The sequence below is a fragment of the Oncorhynchus kisutch genome, linkage group LG19 (assembly GCF_002021735.2).
Source record: "Oncorhynchus kisutch isolate 150728-3 linkage group LG19, Okis_V2, whole genome shotgun sequence".
NCBI lineage: Eukaryota > Metazoa > Chordata > Actinopteri > Salmoniformes > Salmonidae > Oncorhynchus > Oncorhynchus kisutch.
The window spans coordinates 55,163,128-55,188,127 of NC_034192.2; the positions used below are offsets into that span (position 1 = coordinate 55,163,128).

Below are 25,000 nucleotides of genomic sequence, written 5' to 3' on the forward strand. Positions count from 1 at the left end.
CAACAGTAGTACACTATATAGGGAATAGGGACTCTGGTCAACAGTAGTACACTATATAGGGGCTCTGGTCAACAGTAGTAGACTATATAGGGATATGGACTCTGGTCAACAGTAGTACACTATATAGGGGATATGGACTCTGGTCAACAGTAGTACACTATATAGGGGCTCTGGTCAACAGTAGTACACTATATAGGGGCTCTGGTCAACAGTAGTACACTATATAGGGAATAGGGACTCTGGTCAACAGTAGTACACTATATAGGGAATAATGGACTCTGGTCAACAGTAGTACACTATATAGGGGATATGGACTCTGGTCAACAATAGTATACTATATAGGGGATATGGACTCTGGTCAACAGTAGTACACTATATAGGGGATATGGACTCTGGTCAACAGTAGTACACTATATAGGGGCTCTGGTCAACAGTAGTACACTATATAGGGAATATGGACTCTGGTCAACAGTAGTACACTATATAGGGGATATGGACTCTGGTCAACAGTAGTACACTATATAGGGGCTCTGGTCAACAGTAGTACACTATATAGGGAATAGGGACTCTGGTCAACAGTAGTACACTATATAGGGGATAGGACTCTGGTCAACAGTAGTACACTATATAGGGGATATGGACTCTGGTCACAGTAGTACACTATATAGGGGCTCTGGTCAACAGTAGTAGATTATATAGGGGATATGGACTCTGGTCAACAGTAGTACAACTATATAGGGGATATGGACTCTGGTCAACAGTAGTACACTATATAGGGGCTCTGGTCAACAGTAGTACACTATATGGGGATATGGCTCTGGTCAACAGTAGTACACTATATAGGGGCTGGTCAACAGTAGTACACTATATAGGGGCTCTGGTCCACAGTAGTACACTATATAGGGAATAGGGACTCTGGTCAACAGTAGTACACTATATAGGGAATATGGACTCTGGTCAACAGTAGTACACTATATAGGGGATATGGACTCGGGTCAACAATAGTATACTATATAGGGGATATGGACTCTGGTCAACAGTAGTACACTATATAGGGGATATGGACTCTGGTCAACAGTAGTACACTATATAGGGGCTCTGGTCAACAGTAGTACACTATATAGGGAATATGGACTCTGGTCAACAGTAGTACACTATATAGGGGATATGGACTCTGGTCAACAGTAGTACACTATATAGGGCTCTGGTCAACAGTAGTACACTATATAGGGAATAGGGACTCTGGTCAACAGTAGTACACTATATAGGGGATATGGACTCTGGTCAACAGTAGTACACTATATAGGGGATATGGACTCTGGTCAACAGTAGTACACTATATAGGGGCTCTGGTCAACAGTAGTAGATTATATAGGGGATATGGACTCTGGTCAACAGTAGTACACTATATAGGGGATATGGACTCTGGTCAACAGTAGTACACTATATAGGGGCTCTGGTCAACAGTAGTACACTATATAGGGAATATGGACTCTGGTCAACAGTAGTACACTATATAGGGGATATGGACTCTGGTCAACAGTAGTACACTATATAGGGGAATGGACTCTGGTCAACAGTAGTAGATTATATAGGGGCTATGGTCAACCTTAGTACACTATATAGGGGCTATGGTCAACCTTAGTACACTATATAGGGGATATGGACTCTGGTCAACAGTAGTACACTATATGGGGATATGGACTCTGGTCAACAGTAGTACACTAATAGGGGATAGGACTCTGGTCAACAGTAGTACACTATATAGGGGATATGGACTCTGGTCAACAGTAGTACACTATATAGGGGATATGGACTCTGGTCAACAGTAGTACACTATATAGGGATATGGACTCTGGTCAACAGTAATACACTATATAGGGGCTCTGGTCAACAGTAGTACACTATATAGGGGATATGGACTCTGGTCAACAGTAGTACACTATATAGGGGATATGGACTCTGGTCAACAGTAGTACACTATATAGGGGATATGGACTCTGGTCAACAGTAGTACACTATATGGGGATATGGGACTCTGGTCAACAGTAGTACACTATATAGGGGATATGGACTCTGCGTCAACAGTAGTACACTATATAGGGGCTTCTGGTAAACAGTAGTAGATTATATAGGGGATATGGACTCTGGTCAACAGTAGTACACTATATAGGGGATATGGACTCTGGTCAACAGTAGTACACTATATAGGGGAAATGATGGACTCTGCGTCAACAGTAGTGCACTATATAGGGGATATGGACCTGGTCAACAGTAGTACACTATATAGGGGATATGGACTCTGGTCAACAGTAGTACACTATATAGGGGCTCTGGTCAACAGTAGTACACTATATAGGGGATATGGACTCTGGTCAACAGTAGTACACTATATAGGGGCTCTGGTCAACAGTAGTACACTATATAGGGAATAGGGACTCTGGTCAACAGTAGTACACTATATAGGGGATATGGACTCTGGTCAACAGTAGTACACTATATAGGGATATGGACTCTGGTCAACAGTAGTACACTATATAGGGAATATGGACTCTGGTCAACAGTAGTACACTATATAGGGGATATGGACTCTGGTCAACAGTAGTACACTATATAGGGGATATGGACTCTGGTCAACAGTAGTACACTATATAGGGGATATGGACTCTGGTCAACAGTAGTACACTATATAGGGAAATGGACTCTGGTCAACAGTAGTACACTATATAGGGGAATGGACTCTGGTCAACAGTAGTACACTATATAGGGGTATGGACTCTGGTCAACAGTAGTACAACTATATAGGGGATATGGACTCTGGTCCACAGTAGTACACTATATAGGGGCTCTGGTCAACAGTAGTACACTATATAGGGGATATGGACTCTGGTCACAGTAGTACACTATATAGGGGCTCTGGTCAACAGTAGTACACTAATAGGGAATAGGACTCTTGGTCAACAGTAGTACACTATATAGGGGATATGGACTCTGGTCAACAGTAGTACACTATATAGGGGATATGGACTCGGTCAACAGGAGTACACTATATAGGGGAATGGACTCTGGTCAACAGTAGTACACTATATAGTGGGATATGGACTCTGGTCAACAGTAGTACACTATATAGGGGATATGGACTCTGGTCAACAGTAGTACACTATATAGGGGATATGGACTCTGGTCAAAGTAGTACACTATATAGGGGATATGGACTCTGGGTCAACTGTAGTACACTATATAGGGGGATATGGACTCTGGTCAACAGTAGTCACCTATATAGGGGATATGGACTCTGGTGTCAAACAGTAGTGACACTATATAGGGGATCTGGGAACTCTGGTCAACAGTAGTACCACTATATAGGGAATATGGACTCTGTGTCAACAGTAGTACACTATATAGGGGATATGGACTATGGTCAACAGTAGTAGTACACTCTATAGGGGGATATGGACTCTGGTCACAGTAGTCCACTGTATAGGGGAATAGTGGGACTCTGGTCAACCAGTAGTACCACTATGATAGGGGAATATGGACTCTGGTCAACAGTAGTGACACTATATAGGGATATGGACTCTGGTCAACCATTAGTACCATTATATAGGGGCTATGGTCAACCTTAGTACACTATCTAGGATTATGGACTATGGTCAACCGTAGTACACTATATAGGGGATATGGACTCTGGTCAACAGTAGTACACTATATAGGGGATATGGACTCTGGTCAACAGTAGTACACTATATAGGGGATATGGACTCTGGTCAACAGTAGTACACTATATAGGGGATATGGACTCTGGTCAACAGTAGTACACTATATAGGGGATATGGACTCTGGTCAACAGTAGTACACTATATAGGGGCTCTGGTCAACAGTAGTACACTATATAGGGGATATGGACTCTGGTCAACAGTAGTACACTATATAGGGGCTCTGGTCAACAGTAGTACACTATATAGGGAATAGGGACTCTGGTCAACAGTAGTACACTATATAGGGGATATGGACTCTGGTCAACAGTAGTACACTATATAGGGGCTCTGGTCAACAGTAGTAGACTATATAGGGGATATGGACTCTGGTCAACAGTAGTACACTATATAGGGGATATGGACTCTGGTCAACAGTAGTACACTATATAGGGGATATGGACTCTGGTCAACAGTAGTACACTATATAGGGGATATGGACTCTGGTCAACAGTAGTACACTATATAGGGGATATGGACTCTGGTCAACAGTAGTACACTATATAGGGGATATGGACTCTGGTCAACAGTAGTACACTATATAGGGGATATGGACTCTGGTCAACAGTAGTACACTATATAGGGGCTCTGGTCAACAGTAGTACACTATATAGGGGATATGGACTCTGGTCAACAGTAGTACACTATATAGGGGATATGGACTCTGGTCAACAGTAGTACACTATATAGGGGATATGGACTCTGGTCAACAGTAGTACACTATATAGGGGATATGGACTCTGGTCAACAGTAGTACACTATATAGGGGATATGGACTCTGGTCAACAGTAGTACACTATATAGGGGCTCTGGTCAACAGTAGTACACTATATAGGGGATATGGACTCTGGTCAACAGTAGTACACTATATAGGGGCTCTGGTCAACAGTAGTACACTATATAGGGATATGGACTCTGGTCAACAGTAGTACACTATATAGGGGATATGGACTCTGGTCAACAGTAGTACACTATATAGGGGATATGGACTCTGGTCAACAGTAGTACACTATATAGGGAATATGGACTCTGGTCAACAGTAGTACACTATATAGGGGATATGGACTCTGGTCAACAGTAGTACACTATATAGGGGATATGGACTCTGGTCAACAGTAGTACACTATATAGGGGATATGGACTCTGGTCAACAGTAGTACACTATATAGGGGATATGGACTCTGGTCAACAGTAGTACACTATATAGGGGCTCTGGTCAACAGTAGTACACTATATAGGGAATATGGACTCTGGTCAACAGTAGTACACTATATAGGGGATATGGACTCTGGTCAACAGTAGTACACTATATAGGGGATATGGACTCTGGTCAACAGTAGTACACTATATAGGGGATATGGACTCTGGTCAACAGTAGTACACTATATAGGGGCTCTGGTCAACAGTAGTACACTATATAGGGGATATGGACTCTGGTCAACAGTAGTACACTATATAGGGGCTCTGGTCAACAGTAGTACACTATATAGGGGATATGGACTCTGGTCAACAGTAGTACACTATATAGGGGATATGGACTCTGGTCAACAGTAGTACACTATATAGGGGCTCTGGTCAACAGTAGTACACTATATAGGGGATATGGACTCTGGTCAACAGTAGTACACTATATAGGGGCTCTGGTCAACAGTAGTACACTATATAGGGAATATGGACTCTGGTCAACAGTAGTACACTATATAGGGGATATGGACTCTGGTCAACAGTAGTACACTATATAGGGGATATGGACTCTGGTCAACAGTAGTACACTATATAGGGGATATGGACTCTGGTCAACAGTAGTACACTATATAGGGGATATGGACTCTGGTCAACAGTAGTACACTATATAGGGGATATGGACTCTGGTCAACAGTAGTACACTATATAGGGGATATGGACTCTGGTCAACAGTAGTACACTATATAGGGGATATGGACTCTGGTCAACAGTAGTACACTATATAGGGGCTCTGGTCAACAGTAGTACACTATATAGGGGATATGGACTCTGGTCAACAGTAGTACACTATATAGGGGATATGGACTCTGGTCAACAGTAGTACACTATATAGGGGATATGGACTCTGGTCAACAGTAGTACACTATATAGGGGATATGGACTCTGGTCAACAGTAGTACACTATATAGGGGCTCTGGTCAACAGTAGTACACTATATAGGGGATATGGACTCTGGTCAACAGTAGTACACTATATAGGGGGGACTCTGGTCAACAGTAGTACACTATATAGGGGACTCTGGTCAACAGTAGTACACTATATAGGGGATATGGACTCTGGTCAACAGTAGTACACTATATAGGGGATATGGACTCTGGTCAACAGTAGTACACTATATAGGGGATATGGACTCTGGTCAACAGTAGTACACTATATAGGGGATATGGACTCTGGTCAACAGTAGTACACTATATAGGGGATATGGACTCTGGTCAACAGTAGTACACTATATAGGGGATATGGACTCTGGTCAACAGTAGTACACTATATAGGGGATATGGACTCTGGTCAACAGTAGTACACTATATAGGGGACTCTGGTCAACAGTAGTACACTATATAGGGGATATGGACTCTGGTCAACAGTAGTACACTATATAGGGGATATGGACTCTGGTCAACAGTAGTACACTATATAGGGGATATGGACTCTGGTCAACAGTAGTACACTATATAGGGGATATGGACTCTGGTCAACAGTAGTACACTATATAGGGGATATGGACTCTGGTCAACAGTAGTACACTATATAGGGAATGGACTCTGGTCAACAGTAGTACACTATATAGGGGATATGGACTCTGGTCAACAGTAGTACACTATATAGGGGCTATGGTCAACAGTAGTACACTATATAGGGGATATGGACTCTGGTCAACAGTAGTACACTATATAGGGGATATGGACTCTGGTCAACAGTAGTACACTATATAGGGGATATGGACTCTGGTCAACAGTAGTACACTATATAGGGGATATGGACTCTGGTCAACAGTAGTACACTATATAGGGGATATGGACTCTGGTCAACAGTAGTACACTATATAGGGGATATGGACTCTGGTCAACAGTAGTACACTATATAGGGGATATGGACTCTGGTCAACAGTAGTACACTATATAGGGGCTCTGGTCAACAGTAGTACACTATATAGGGGATATGGACTCTGGTCAACAGTAGTACACTATATAGGGGATATGGACTCTGGTCAACAGTAGTACACTATATAGGGGATATGGACTCTGGTCAACAGTAGTACACTATATAGGGGATATGGACTCTGGTCAACAGTAGTACACTATATAGGGGATATGGACTCTGGTCAACAGTAGTACACTATATAGGGGATATGGACTCTGGTCAACAGTAGTACACTATATAGGGACTCTGGTCAACAGTAGTACACTATATAGGGGATATGGACTCTGGTCAACAGTAGTACACTATATAGGGGATATGGTCAACAGTAGTACACTATATAGGGGATATGGACTCTGGTCAACAGTAGTACACTATATAGGGGATATGGACTCTGGTCAACAGTAGTACACTATATAGGGGATATGGACTCTGGTCAACAGTAGTACACTATATAGGGGATATGGACTCTGGTCAACAGTAGTACACTATATAGGGGATATGGACTCTGGTCAACAGTAGTACACTATATAGGGGATATGGACTCTGGTCAACAGTAGTACACTATATAGGGGATATGGACTCTGGTCAACAGTAGTACACTATATAGGGGCTCTGGTCAACAGTAGTACACTATATAGGGGATATGGACTCTGGTCAACAGTAGTACACTATATAGGGGATATGGACTCTGGTCAACAGTAGTACACTATATAGGGGATATGGACTCTGGTCAACAGTAGTACACTATATAGGGGATATGGACTCTGGTCAACAGTAGTACACTATATAGGGGCTCTGGTCAACAGTAGTACACTATATAGGGGATATGGACTCTGGTCAACAGTAGTACACTATATAGGGGCTCTGGTCAACAGTAGTACACTATATAGGGGATATGGACTCTGGTCAACAGTAGTACACTATATAGGGGCTCTGGTCAACAGTAGTACACTATATAGGGGATATGGACTCTGGTCAACAGTAGTACACTATATAGGGGATATGGACTCTGGTCAACAGTAGTACACTATATAGGGGATATGGACTCTGGTCAACAGTAGTACACTATATAGGGGATATGGACTCTGGTCAACAGTAGTACACTATATAGGGGATATGGACTCTGGTCAACAGTAGTACACTATATAGGGGATATGGACTCTGGTCAACAGTAGTACACTATATAGGGGATATGGACTCTGGTCAACAGTAGTACACTATATAGGGGCTCTGGTCAACAGTAGTACACTATATAGGGGATATGGACTCTGGTCAACAGTAGTACACTATATAGGGGATATGGACTCTGGTCAACAGTAGTACACTATATAGGGGATATGGACTCTGGTCAACAGTAGTACACTATATAGGGGATATGGACTCTGGTCAACAGTAGTACACTATATAGGGGATATGGACTCTGGTCAACAGTAGTACACTATATAGGGGATATGGACTCTGGTCAACAGTAGTACACTATATAGGGGCTCTGGTCAACAGTAGTACACTATATAGGGGATATGGACTCTGGTCAACAGTAGTACACTATATAGGGGCTCTGGTCAACAGTAGTACACTATATAGGGGATATGGACTCTGGTCAACAGTAGTACACTATATAGGGGATATGGACTCTGGTCAACAGTAGTACACTATATAGGGGCTCTGGTCAACAGTAGTACACTATATAGGGGATATGGACTCTGGTCAACAGTAGTACACTATATAGGGGATATGGACTCTGGTCAACAGTAGTACACTATATAGGGGATATGGACTCTGGTCAACAGTAGTACACTATATAGGGGATATGGACTCTGGTCAACAGTAGTACACTATATAGGGGATATGGACTCTGGTCAACAGTAGTACACTATATAGGGGCTCTGGTCAACAGTAGTACACTATATAGGGGATATGGACTCTGGTCAACAGTAGTACACTATATAGGGGATATGGACTCTGGTCAACAGTAGTACACTATATAGGGGATATGGACTCTGGTCAACAGTAGTACACTATATAGGGGATATGGACTCTGGTCAACAGTAGTACACTATATAGGGGATATGGACTCTGGTCAACAGTAGTACACTATATAGGGACTCTGGTCAACAGTAGTACACTATATAGGGGATATGGACTCTGGTCAACAGTAGTACACTATATAGGGGATATGGACTCTGGTCAACAGTAGTACACTATATAGGGGCTCTGGTCAACAGTAGTACACTATATAGGGGCTCTGGTCAACAGTAGTACACTATATAGGGAATATGGACTCTGGTCAACAGTAGTACACTATATAGGGGATATGGACTCTGGTCAACAGTAGTACACTATATAGGGGATATGGACTCTGGTCAACAGTAGTACACTATATAGGGGATATGGACTCTGGTCAACAGTAGTACACTATATAGGGGATATGGACTCTGGTCAACAGTAGTACACTATATAGGGGATATGGACTCTGGTCAACAGTAGTACACTATATAGGGGATATGGACTCTGGTCAACAGTAGTACACTATATAGGGGATATGGACTCTGGTCAACAGTAGTACACTATATAGGGGATATGGACTCTGGTCAACAGTAGTACACTATATAGGGGATATGGACTCTGGTCAACAGTAGTACACTATATAGGGGATATGGACTCTGGTCAACAGTAGTACACTATATAGGGGATATGGACTCTGGTCAACAGTAGTACACTATATAGGGGATATGGACTCTGGTCAACAGTAGTACACTATATAGGGGATATGGACTCTGGTCAACAGTAGTACACTATATAGGGGATATGGACTCTGGTCAACAGTAGTACACTATATAGGGAATATGGACTCTGGTCAACAGTAGTACACTAATATAGGGGATATGGACTCTGGTCAACAGTAGTAGATTATACTAGGGGCTATGGTCAACCTTAGTACACTATATAGGGGCTATGGTCAACCTTAGTACACTATATAGGGGATATGGACTTGCGTCAACAGTAGTACACTATATAGGGGATATGGACTCTGGTCAACAGTAGTAACTATATAGGGGATATGGACTCTGTCAACAGTAGTACACTTATATAGGGGATATGGACTCTGGTCAACAGTAGTACACTATATAGGGGATATGGACTCTGTCAAACAGTAGTACACTATATAGGGGATATGGACTCTGGTCAACAGTAGTTCACTATATAGGGGATATGGACTCTGGTCAACAGTAGTACCTATATAGGGCTCTGGTCAACAGTAGTACACTATATAGGGAATAGGGATTCTGGTCAACAGTAGTACACATACTAGGGGATATGGACTCCTGGTCAACAGTAGTACACTATATGGGCTCTGGTCAACAGTAGTAGATTATATAGGGGATATGGACTCTGGTCAACAGTAGTACACTATATAGGGGATATGGACTCTGGTCAAACAGTCAGTACACTATATAGGGGAGATGGACTCTGGTCAACAGTAGTACACTATATAGGGAATGGCTCTGGTCAACAGTAGTAGACTTATATAGGGGATATGGACTCTGGTCAACAGTAGTACACTATATAGGGGATATGGACTCTGGTCAACAGTAGTACACTATATAGGGGATATGGACTCTGGTCAACAGTAGTACACTATATAGGGGATATGGACTCTGCGTCAACAGTAGTACACTATATAGGGATATGGACTCTGGTCAAACAGTAGTACACTATATAGGGGATATGGACTCTGGTCACCAGTAGTACAACTATATAGGGGATATGGACTCTGGTCAACAGTAGTACACTATATAGGGGATATGGACTCTGGTCAACAGTAGTACACTATATAGGGGATATGGACTCTGGTCAACAGTTAGTACACTATAATATAGCGGGATATGGACTCTGGTCAACAGTTAGCCACTATATAGGGGATATGGACTATGGTCAACAGAGTAGTACACTATATCGGGGATATGGACTCTGGTCAACAGTAAGTACACTATATAGGGGAATGATGGATCTGGTCAACAGTAGTACACTCTATAGGGGATCTGGGATCTGGTCACACAGTAGTACCACTATATAGGATATGACTCTGGTAACAGTAGTAGATATATAGGGCTATGGTCAACCTTAGTACACTATTATAGGGGCTTATGGTCAACCTTAGTACACTATATAGGGGATATGGACTCTGGTCACACCAGTTTAGTACACTATATAGGGGATATGGCCTCTGGTCAACAGTAGTACACTATATAGGGGATATGGACTCTGGTCAACAGTAGTACACTATATAGGGGATATGGACTCTGGTCAACAGTTAGTACACTATATAGGGGATATGGACTCTGGTCAACAGTAGTACACTATATAGGGATATGGACTCTGGTCAACAGTAGTACACTATATAGGGGATATGGACTCTGGTCAACAGTAGTACACTATATAGGGGCTCTGGTCAACAGTAGTACACTATATAGGGAATAGGGATTCTGGTCAACAGTAGTACACTATATAGGGATATGGACTCTGGTCAACAGTAGTACACTATATAGGGGCTCTGGTCAACAGTAGTAGATTATATAGGGGATATGGACTCTGGTCAACAGTAGTACACTATATAGGGGATATGGACTCTGGTCAACAGTAGTACACTATATAGGGGATATGGACTCTGGTCAACAGTAGTACACTATATAGGGGCTCTGGTAAACAGTAGTAGATAATAGGGGATATGGACTCTGGTCAACAGTAGTACACTATATAGGGGATATGGACTCTGGTCAACAGTAGTACACTATATAGGGGATATGGACTCTGGTCAACAGTAGTACACTATATAGGGGATATGGACCTCTGGTCAACAGGAGTACACATATAGGGGATATGGACTCTGGTTCAACAGAGTACCACTATATAGGGGATATGGACTCTGGTCAACAGTAGTACACTATATAGGGACTCTGGTCAACAGTAGTAACATATATAGGGGATATGGACTCTGGTTCAACAGTAGTAGAATTATATAGGGGCTATGGTCAACCTTAGCTACACTATATAGGGGATATGCTGACGTGCGTCAACAGTTGGCACTATATAGGGGATATCGGACTCTGGTCAACAGTATCACACTATATAGGGGATATGGACTCTGGTCCAACAGTAGTACACTATATAGGGATATGGACTCTGGTCAACAGTAGTACAACTATATAGGGGATATGGACTCTGGTCAACAGTAGTACACTATATAGGGGATATGGACTCTGGCTCAACCGTAGTACACTATATTAGGGATATGGACTCTGCGTCAACAGTAGTACACTATATAGGGGCTCTGGTCAACAGTAGTACACTATATAGGGGATATGGACTCTGGTCAACAGTAGTACACTATATAGGGGATATGGACTCTGGTCAACAGTAGTACACTATATAGGGAATATGGACTCTGGTCAACAGTAGTACACTATATAGGGGATATGGACTCTGGTCAACAGTAGTCACTATATAGGGGATATGGACTCTGCGTCAACAGTAGTACACTATATAGGGGATATGGACTGCGTCAACAGTAGTACACTATATAGGGGATATGGACTCCGGTCAACAGTAGTACACTATATAGGGGATATGGACTCTGGTCAACAGTAGTACACTATATAGGGGATATGGACTCTGGTCAACAGTAGTACACTATATAGGGGATATGGACTCTGGTCAACAGTAGTACACTATATAGGGAATATGGACTCTGGTCAACAGTAGTACACTATATAGGGGCATATGGACTCTGGTCAACAGTAGTACACTATATAGGGGATATGGGACTCTGGTCAACAGTAGTACACTATATAGGGGATATGGACTCTGGTCAACAGTAGTACACTATATAGGGAATATGGACTCTGGTCAACAGTAGTACACTATATAGGGGATATGGACTCTGGTCAACAGTAGTAGATTATATAGGGGCTATGGTCAACCTTAGTACACTATATAGGGGCTATGGTCAACCTTAGTACACTATATAGGGGATATGGACTCTGGTCAACAGTAGTACACTATATAGGGGATATGGACTCTGGTCAACAGTAGTACACTATATAGGGATATGGACTCTGGTCAACAGTAGTACACTATATAGGGGATATGGACTCTGGTCAACAGTAGTACACTATATAGGGGATATGGACTCTGGTCAACAGTAGTACACTATATAGGGGATATGGACTCTGGTCAACAGTAGTACACTATATAGGGGATATGGACTCTGGTCAACAGTAGTACACTATATAGGGGCTCTGGTCAACAGTAGTAGATTATATAGGGGATATGGACTCTGGTCAACAGTAGTACACTATATAGGGATATGGACTCTGGTCAACAGTAGTACACTATATAGGGGATATGGACTCTGGTCAACAGTAGTACACTATATAGGGGCTCTGGTAAACAGTAGTAGATTATATAGGGGATATGGACTCTGGTCAACAGTAGTACACTATATAGGGGATATGGACTCTGGTCAACAGTAGTACACTATATAGGGGATATGGACTCTGGTCAACAGTAGTACACTATATAGGGGATATGGACTCTGGTCAACAGGAGTACACTATATAGGGGATATGGACTCTGGTCACAGGAGTACACTATAGAGGGGATATGGACTCTGGTCAACAGTAGTACACTATATAGGGACTCTGGTCAACAGTAGTACACTATATAGGGGATATGGACTCTGGTCAACAGTAGTAGATTATATAGGGGCTATGGTCAACCTTAGTACACTATATAGGGGGATATGGACTCTGGTCAACAGTAGTACACTATATAGGGGATATGGACTCTGGTCAACAGTAGTACACTATATAGGGGATATGGACTCTGGTCAACAGTAGTACACTATATAGGGGATATGGACTCTGGTCAACAGTAGTACACTATATAGGGGATATGGACTCTGGTCAACAGTAGTACACTATATAGGGGATATGGACTCTGGTCAACAGTAGTACACTATATAGGGGATATGGACTCTGGTCAACAGTAGTACACTATATAGGGGCTCTGGTCAACAGTAGTACACTATATAGGGGATATGGACTCTGGTCAACAGTAGTACACTATATAGGGGATATGGACTCTGGTCAACAGTAGTACACTATATAGGGGAATATGGACTCTGGTCAACAGTAGTACACTATATAGGGGATATGGACTCTGGTCAACAGTAGTACACTATATAGGGGATATGGACTCTGGTCAACAGTAGTACACTATATAGGGGATATGGACTCCGGTCAACAGTAGTACACTATATAGGGGATATGGACTCTGGTCAACAGTAGTACACTATATAGGGGATATGGACTCTGGTCAACAGTAGTACACTATATAGGGGATATGGACTCTGGTCAACAGTAGTACACTATATAGGGAATATGGACTCTGGTCAACAGTAGTACACTATATAGGGGATATGGACTCTGGTCAACAGTAGTACACTATATAGGGGATATGGACTCTGGTCAACAGTAGTACACTATATAGGGGATATGGACTCTGGTCAACAGTAGTACACTATATAGGGAATATGGACTCTGGTCAACAGTAGTACACTATATAGGGGATATGGACTCTGGTCAACAGTAGTAGATTATATAGGGGCTATGGTCAACCTTAGTACACTATATAGGGGCTATGGTCAACCTTAGTACACTATATAGGGGATATGGACTCTGGTCAACAGTAGTACACTATATAGGGGATATGGACTCTGGTCAACAGTAGTACACTATATAGGGGATATGGACTCTGGTCAACAGTAGTACACTATATAGGGGATATGGACTCTGGTCAACAGTAGTACACTATATAGGGGATATGGACTCTGGTCAACAGTAGTACACTATATAGGGGATATGGACTCTGGTCAACAGTAGTACACTATATAGGGGATATGGACTCTGGTCAACAGTAGTACACTATATAGGGGCTCTGGTCAACAGTAGTACACTATATAGGGAATAGGGATTCTGGTCAACAGTAGTACACTATATAGGGGATATGGACTCTGGTCAACAGTAGTACACTATATAGGGGCTCTGGTCAACAGTAGTAGATTATATAGGGGATATGGACTCTGGTCAACAGTAGTACACTATATAGGGGATATGGACTCTGGTCAACAGTAGTACACTATATAGGGGATATGGACTCTGGTCAACAGTAGTACACTATATAGGGGCTCTGGTAAACAGTAGTAGATTATATAGGGGATATGGACTCTGGTCAACAGTAGTACACTATATAGGGGATATGGACTCTGGTCAACAGTAGTACACTATATAGGGGATATGGACTCTGGTCAACAGTAGTACACTATATAGGGGATATGGACTCTGGTCAACAGGAGTACACTATATAGGGGATATGGACTCTGGTCAACAGGAGTACACTATAGAGGGGATATGGACTCTGGTCAACAGTAGTACACTATATAGGGACTCTGGTCAACAGTAGTACACTATATAGGGGATATGGACTCTGGTCAACAGTAGTAGATTATATAGGGGCTATGGTCAACCTTAGTACACTATATAGGGGATATGGACTCTGGTCAACAGTAGTACACTATATAGGGGATATGGACTCTGGTCAACAGTAGTACACTATATAGGGGATATGGACTCTGGTCAACAGTAGTACACTATATAGGGGATATGGACTCTGGTCAACAGTAGTACACTATATAGGGGATATGGACTCTGGTCAACAGTAGTACACTATATAGGGGATATGGACTCTGGTCAACAGTAGTACACTATATAGGGGATATGGACTCTGGTCAACAGTAGTACACTATATAGGGGCTCTGGTCAACAGTAGTACACTATATAGGGGATATGGACTCTGGTCAACAGTAGTACACTATATAGGGGATATGGACTCTGGTCAACAGTAGTACACTATATAGGGAATATGGACTCTGGTCAACAGTAGTACACTATATAGGGGATATGGACTCTGGTCAACAGTAGTACACTATATAGGGGATATGGACTCTGGTCAACAGTAGTACACTATATAGGGGATATGGACTCTGGTCAACAGTAGTACACTATATAGGGGATATGGACTCTGGTCAACAGTAGTACACTATATAGGGGCTCTGGTCAACAGTAGTACACTATATAGGGGATATGGACTCTGGTCAACAGTAGTACACTATATAGGGGCTCTGGTCAACAGTAGTACACTATATAGGGAATAGGGACTCTGGTCAACAGTAGTACACTATATAGGGGATATGGACTCTGGTCAACAGTAGTACACTATATAGGGGCTCTGGTCAACAGTAGTAGATTATATAGGGGATATGGACTCTGGTCAACAGTAGTACACTATATAGGGGATATGGACTCTGGTCAACAGTAGTACACTATATAGGGAATATGGACTCCGGTCAACAGTAGTACACTATATAGGGGATATGGACTCTGGTCAACAGTAGTACACTATATAGGGGATATGGACTCTGGTCAACAGTAGTACACTATATAGGGGCTCTGGTCAACAGTAGTAGATTATATAGGGGATATGGACTCTGGTCAACAGTAGTACACTATATAGGTGATATGGACTCTGGTCAACAGTAGTACACTATATAGGGGATATGGACTCTGGTCAACAGTAGTACACTATATAGGGGATATGGACTCTGGTCAACAGGAGTACACTATATAGGGGATATGGACTCTGGTCAACAGGAGTACACTATATAGGGGATATGGACTCTGGTCAACAGTAGTACACTATATAGGGAATATGGACTCTCGTCAACAGTAGTACACTATATAGGGGATATGGACTCTGGTCAACAGTAGTAGATTATATAGGGGCTATGGTCAACCTTAGTACACTATATAGGGGCTATGGTCAACCTTAGTACACTATATAGGGGATATGGACTCTGGTCAACAGTAGTACACTATATAGGGGATATGGACTCTGGTCAACAGTAGTACACTATATAGGGGATATGGACTCTGGTCAACAGTAGTACACTATATAGGGGATATGGACTCTGGTCAACAGTAGTACACTATATAGGGGATATGGACTCTGGTCAACAGTAGTACACTATATAGGGGATATGGACTCTGGTCAACAGTAGTACACTATATAGGGGATATGGACTCTGGTCAACAGTAGTACACTATATAGGGGCTCTGGTCAACAGTAGTACACTATATAGGGAATAGGGATTCTGGTCAACAGTAGTACACTATATAGGGGATATGGACTCTGGTCAACAGTAGTACACTATATAGGGGCTCTGGTCAACAGTAGTAGATTATATAGGGGATATGGACTCTGGTCAACAGTAGTACACTATATAGGGGATATGGACTCTGGTCAACAGTAGTACACTATATAGGGGATATGGACTCTGGTCAACAGTAGTACACTATATAGGGGCTCTGGTAAACAGTAGTAGATTATATAGGGGATATGGACTCTGGTCAACAGTAGTACACTATATAGGGGATATGGACTCTGGTCAACAGTAGTACACTATATAGGGGATATGGACTCTGGTCAACAGTAGTACACTATATAGGGGATATGGACTCTGGTCAACAGGAGTACACTATATAGGGGATATGGACTCTGGTCAACAGGAGTACACTATATAGGGGATATGGACTCTGGTCAACAGTAGTACACTATATAGGGACTCTGGTCAACAGTAGTACACTATATAGGGGATATGGACTCTGGTCAACAGTAGTAGATTATATAGGGGCTATGGTCAACCTTAGTACACTATATAGGGGATATGGACTCTGGTCAACAGTAGTACACTATATAGGGGATATGGACTCTGGTCAACAGTAGTACACTATATAGGGGATATGGACTCTGGTCAACAGTAGTACACTATATAGGGGATATGGACTCTGGTCAACAGTAGTACACTATATAGGGGATATGGACTCTGGTCAACAGTAGTACACTATATAGGGGATATGGACTCTGGTCAACAGTAGTACACTATATAGGGGCTCTGGTCAACAGTAGTACACTATATAGGGGATATGGACTCTGGTCAACAGTAGTACACTATATAGGGGATATGGACTCTGGTCAACAGTAGTACACTATATAGGGAATATGGACTCTGGTCAACAGTAGTACACTATATAGGGGATATGGACTCTGGTCAACAGTAGTACACTATATAGGGGATATGGACTCTGGTCAACAGTAGTACACTATATAGGGGATATGGACTCTGGTCAACAGTAGTACACTATATAGGGGATATGGACTCTGGTCAACAGTAGTACACTATATAGGGGCTCTGGTCAACAGTAGTACACTATATAGGGGATATGGACTCTGGTCAACAGTAGTACACTATATAGGGGCTCTGGTCAACAGTAGTACACTATATAGGGAATAGGGACTCTGGTCAACAGTAGTACACTATATAGGGGATATGGACTCTGGTCAACAGTAGTACACTATATAGGGGCTCTGGTCAACAGTAGTAGATTATATAGGGGATATGGACTCTGGTCAACAGTAGTACACTATATAGGGGATATGGACTCTGGTCAACAGTAGTACACTATATAGGGAATATGGACTCCGGTCAACAGTAGTACACTATATAGGGGATATGGACTCTGGTCAACAGTAGTACACTATATAGGGGATATGGACTCTGGTCAACAGTAGTACACTATATAGGGGCTCTGGTCAACAGTAGTAGATTATATAGGGGATATGGACTCTGGTCAACAGTAGTACACTATATAGGTGATATGGACTCTGGTCAACAGTAGTACACTATATAGGGGATATGGACTCTGGTCAACAGTAGTACACTATATAGGGGATATGGACTCTGGTCAACAGGAGTACACTATATAGGGGATATGGACTCTGGTCAACAGGAGTACACTATATAGGGGATATGGACTCTGGTCAACAGTAGTACACTATATAGGGACTCTGGTCAACAGTAGTACACTATATAGGGGATATGGACTCTGGTCAACAGTAGTACACTATATAGGGGATATGGACTCTGGTCAACAGTAGTACACTATATAGGGGCTCTGGTCAACAGTAGTACACTATATAGGGAATATGGACTCTGGTCAACAGTAGTACACTATATAGGGGATATGGACTCTGGTCAACAGTAGTACACTATATAGGGGCTCTGGTCAACAGTAGTACACTATATAGGGAATAGGGACTCTGGTCAACAGTAGTACACTATATAGGGGATATGGACTCTGGTCAACAGTAGTACACTATATAGGGGATATGGACTCTGGTCAACAGTAGTACACTATATAGGGGCTCTGGTCAACAGTAGTAGATTATATAGGGGATATGGACTCTGGTCAACAGTAGTACACTATATAGGGGATATGGACTCTGGTCAACAGTAGTACACTATATAGGGAATATGGACTCTGGTCAACAGTAGTACACTATATAGGGGATATGGACTATGTTCAACAGGAGTACACTATATAGGGGATATGGACTCTGGTCAACAGTAGTATACTATATAGGGGATATGGACTCTGGTCAACAGTAGTACACTATATAGGGGATATGGACTCTGGTCAACAGTAGTACACTATATAGGGGATATGGACTCTGGTCAACAGTAGTACACTATATAGGGGATATGCACTCTGGTCAACAGTAGTACACTATATAGGGGATATGGACTCTCGTCAACAGTAGTACACTATATAGGGGATATGGACTCTGGTCAACAGTAGTACACTATATAGGGGCTCTGGTCAACAGTAGTACACTATATAGGGGATATGGTGCCGTTTGGGAAGCAGCCGTAGTATTTCCACTGGGAGGTATTTATTTAACATCTTACACCATCAATCCTCAGGCTTAAATGTCAATGTATTCATTATTCATTTCCTTCGGAGGGATATGCATATTATCTGACGCTCCCAGACACAGACAGGGGCTTTGAGACATTGAGCCATTCCTTGTCTTGACTAGGAGAGAAGACAGACAGACAACCGTATTGATGTTTGTGGTTATCAGTCAAGGTTGGTTCAATCGAGACCGAGACCGAGACTTGACTTCCCTCCCTCTCTCCCTTCTTTTCTGAATCTATTTCCCCCTCCACAGATAGTGACATGGCTGTCACACCATGCGCCATGTCTGAGTGGAGTGTGTGCGTGCGTGTGTGTTTGTCTGTGTGTTCCTGTTCCCAGTACTCACACTTGCAGTGTGTGTCGCAGAGCGCCTGTTTCCTCATGTCACAGAGTCGTACTGACCCTCTACTGCTGCTGTAAGCCAAGGTGTTACACTGCTGAGGATGAAACTCCGCTGCTGTAATCACCTCTGTCAGATCCTCCATGTTACACGGCTTAATGTCCACGATGTCTGGGGACGGGCTCAGGGAGAAATAACACTTTTGGAGAACAACAGGATGTCACATTCAGTTAAATGTTTTGGATTGTTTATAGAGAAAGAGGAACAGAATACAGCCTTTAGCACTTGTTCCTAGAGGTCAAAGGTTATTAGAAGCAGCAGTCGGTGTTGTTGACAGATAAACTACGACAGAGGGTATGTTAGAATGGGGTTAAAGGGTAAAGGTGAAAGGATACTGAAGCTCTGGTCGGTGATCTCCAGGTTCCACAAGTTGACCCTGAGGTCGTCGGTGGAGATGTAGGTCTGGAGGTCAGAGTTCACAGAGATGGAGTTGATGTGGTAGGTGTGGGCGTTACTGAACACACGCCGCGCTGTCGCCTCCACCATCAGATCTGTGTTCTGGAGGACAGGAACCTGGCAGGGAGGAAGGGAGGTTTAACACAGTGCATATTTTCACATGACATGACTGACTCTTAAATATCATAAAACTGAATTGCCTCACAGATCTTAGAATCTAAGATGGAGAGAACATTCACAGATCTTAGAATCTAAGATGGAGAGAACATTCACAGATCTTAGAATCTAAGATGGAGAGAACATTCACAGATCTTAGAATCTAAGATGGAGAGAACATTCACAGATCTTAGAATCTAAGATGGAGAGAACATTCACAGATCTTAGAATCTAAGATGGAGAGAACATTCACAGATTGACATCTCTTTCTATTTCCGTACACAGTGAACGCCTGGTTCTATACAGCCATTAAGTCTCTGCTACACGTCATGCACATATTTTCATATGGCTTCATGTACTGTATGTCTCCACTTTAATGTAGTGGTAGACTGCACAGCAGCATGCCTAGTGAGCTTAGGACTGGGTGGACAGGGATGGCCTGAGTGGTACCACTGAGCCCTGCAGAGGAACTAGCTGTAATCCATTATGGTATATGACATACAGTACAGGAGGACATAGGAGAAGCAGAGGAGATACGAGAGAGAGAGAGAGAGAGAGAGAGAGAGAGAGAGAGAGAGAGAGAGAAACAGAGAGAGAGAGAGAGAGAGAGAGAGAGAGAGAGAGAGAAACAGAGAGAGTATATTTGACCTCTCAGCTTCCCTATCAAATCTAAAAATCTCAAATAGAAAACCGAAGAAAATTAACAATAATGACAAATGGTTTGATGAAGAATGCAAAAATCTAAGAAAGAAATTGAGAAACCTGTCCAACCAAAAACATAGAGACCCGGAAAACCTGAGTCTACGCCTTCACTATGGTGAATCACTAAAACAATACAGAAATACACTACGGAAAAAGAAGGAACAGCATGTCAGAAATCAGCTCAATGCAATTGAAGAATCCATAGACTCTAACCACTTCTGGGAAAATTGGAAAACACTAAACAAACAACAACACGAAGAATTATCTATCCAAAATGGAGATGTATGGGTAAACCACTTCTCCAATCTTTTTGGCTCTATAACAAAGAATAAAGAGCAAAAACATATACATGATCAAACACAGATCTTAGAATCAACTATTAAAGACTACCAGAACCCACTGGATTCTCCAATTACATTGAAAGAGTTACAGGACAAAATAAAAACCCTCCAACCCAAAAAGGCCTGTGGTGTTGATGGTATCCTCAATGAAATGATCAAATATACAGACAACAAATTCCAATTGGCTATACTAAAACTCTTTAACATCATACTTAGCTCTGGCATCTTCCCCAATATTTGGAACCAAGGACTGATTACCCCAATCCACAAAAGTGGAGACAAATTTGACCCCAATAACTACCGTGGAATATGTGTCAACAGTAACCTTGGGAAAATCCTCTGCATTATTATTAACAGCAGACTCGTACATTTCCTCAATGAAAACAATGTACTGAGCAAATGTCAAATTGGCTTTTTACCAAATTACCGTACAACAGACCACGTATTCACCCTGCACACCCTAATTGACAATCAAACAAACCAAAACAAAGTCTTCTCATGCTTTGTTGATTTCAAAAAAGCCTTCGACTCAATCTGGCATGAGGGTCTGCTATACAAACTGATGGAAAGTGGTGTTGGGGGTAAAACATACGACATTATAAAATCCATGTACACAAACAACAAGTGTGCGGTTAAAATTGGCAAAAAACACACACATTTCTTCACACAGGGTCGTGGGGTTAGACAGGGATGCAGCTTAAGCCCCACCCTCTTCAACATATATATCAACGAATTGGCGAGGGCACTAGAAAAGTCTGCAGCACCCGGCCTCCCCCTGCTAGAATCCGAAGTCAAATGTCTGCTGTTTGCTGATGATCTGGTGCTTCTGTCACCAACCAAGGAGGGCCTACAGCAGCACCTAGATCTTATGCACAGATTCTGTCAGACCTGGGCCCTGACAGTAAATCTCAGTAAGACCAAAATAATGGTGTTCCAAAAAAGGTCCAGTCACCAGGACCACAAATACAAATTCCATCTAGACACTGTTGCCCTAGAGCACACAAAAAACTATACATACCTTGGCCTAAACGTCAGCACCACAGGTAACTTCCACAAAGCTGTGAACGATCTGAGAGACAAGGCAAGAAGGGCATTCTATGCCATCAAAAGAAACATAAATTTCAACATACCAATTAGGATTTGGCTAAAAATACTTGAATCAGTCATAGAGCCCATTGCCCTTTATGGTTGTGAGGTCTGGGGTCCGCTCACCAACCAAGACTTCACAAAATGGGACAAACACCAAATTGAGACTCTGCACGCAGAATTCTGCAAAAATATCCTCCGTGTACAACGTAGAACACCAAATAATGCATGCAGAGCAGAATTAGGCCGATACCCACTAATTATCAAAATCCAGAAAAGAGCTGTTAAATTCTACAACCACCTAAAAGGAAGCGATTCACAAACCTTCCATAACAAAGCCATCACCTACAGAGAGATGAACCTGGAGAAGAGTCCCCTAAGCAAGCTGGTCCTGGGGCTCTGTTCACAAACACAAACACACACTACAGAGCCCCAGGACAGCAGCACAATTAGACCCAACCAAATCATGAGAAAACAAAAAGATAACTACTTAACACATTGGAAAGAATTAACAAAAAAACAGAGCAAACTAGAATGCTATTTGGCCCTACACAGAGAGTACACAGCGGCAGAATACCTGACCACTGTGACTGACCCAAAATTAAGGAAAGCCTTGACTATGTACAGACTCAGTGAGCATAGCCTTGCTATTGAGAAAGGCCGCCGTAGGCAGACATGGCTCTCAAGAGAAGACAGGCTATGTGCTCACTGCCCACAAAATGAGGTGGAAACTGAGCTGCACTTCCTAACCTCCTGCCCAATGTATGACCATATTAGAGAGACATATATCCCTCAGATTACACAGATCCACAAAGAATTCGAAAACAAATCCAATTTTGAAAAACTCCCATATCTACTGGGTGAAATTCCACAGTGTGCCATCACAGCAGCAAGATTTGTGACCTGTTGCCACGAGAAAAGGGCAACCAGAGAAGAACAAACACCATTGTAAATACAACCCATATTTATGCTTATTTATTTTATCTTGTGTCCTTTAGCCATTTGTACATTGTTAGAACACTGTATATATATATATATAATATGACATTTGTAATGTCTTTACTGTTTTGAAACTTCTGTATGTGTAATGTTTACTGTTAATTTTTGTTGTTTTTCACTTTATATATTCACTTTGTATGTTGTCTACCTCACTTGCTTTGGCAATGTTAACACATGTTTCCCATGCCAATAAAGCCCTTGAATTGAATTGAATTGAATTGAGAGAGAGAGAGAGAGAGAGAGAGAGAGGGTACATTGTTACAGCACTGTATATATATATATATATATATATATATATATATGACATTTGTAATGTCTTTATTGTTTTGAAACTTCTGTATGTGTAATGTTTACTGTTCATTTTTATTGTTTATTTCACTTTATATATTATCTACCTCACTTGCTCTGGCAATGTTAACACATGTTTCCCATGCCAATAACGCCCCTTGAATTGAATTGAATTGAGAGAGAGAGAGAGAGAGAGAGAGAGAGAGAGAGAGAGAGAGAGAGAGAGAGAGAGAGAGAGGAGAGAGAGAGAGAGAGTTCCACAAAGCTGTGAACGATCTGAGAGACAAGGCAAGAAGGGCATTCTATGCCATCAAAAGAAACATAAATTTCAACATACCAATTAGGATCTGGCTAAAAATACTTGAATCAGTCATAGAGCCCATTGCCCTTTATGGTTGTGAGGTCTGGGGTCCGCTCACCAACCAAGACTTCACAAAATGGGACAAACACCAAATTGAGACTCTGCACGCAGAATTCTGCAAAAATATCCTCCGTGTACAACGTAGAACACCAAATAATGCATGCAGAGCAGAATTAGGGCCGATACCCACTAAATATCAAAATCCAGAAAAGAGCTGTTAAATTCTACAACCACCTAAAAGGAAGCGATTCACAAACCTTCCATAACAAAGCCATCACCTACAGAGAGATGAACCTGGAGAAGAGTCCCCTAAGCAAGCTGGTCCTGGGGCTCTGTTCACAAACACAAACACACACTACAGAGCCCCAGGACAGCAGCACAATTAGACCCAACCAAATCATGAGAAAACAAAAAGA

At 42.1% G+C, this 25,000-nt stretch overlaps 1 protein-coding gene across 1 annotated transcript in view; it reads right to left on the reverse strand.

The window, feature by feature from the left end:
* LOC109884774 (serine/threonine-protein phosphatase 2A 55 kDa regulatory subunit B beta isoform) overlaps nt 1-25,000 on the reverse strand; it is a 35,739-nt gene that overhangs the window by 6,288 nt on the left and 4,451 nt on the right. The window contains exons 3-4 of the mRNA XM_031796983.1: nt 20,591-20,768; nt 20,202-20,366 (exon numbers count right to left, since the gene is read on the reverse strand). Coding sequence (XP_031652843.1) covers nt 20,202-20,366; nt 20,591-20,768 — 343 coding nt within the window. The remainder of the gene's footprint in view (nt 1-20,201; nt 20,367-20,590; nt 20,769-25,000) is intronic.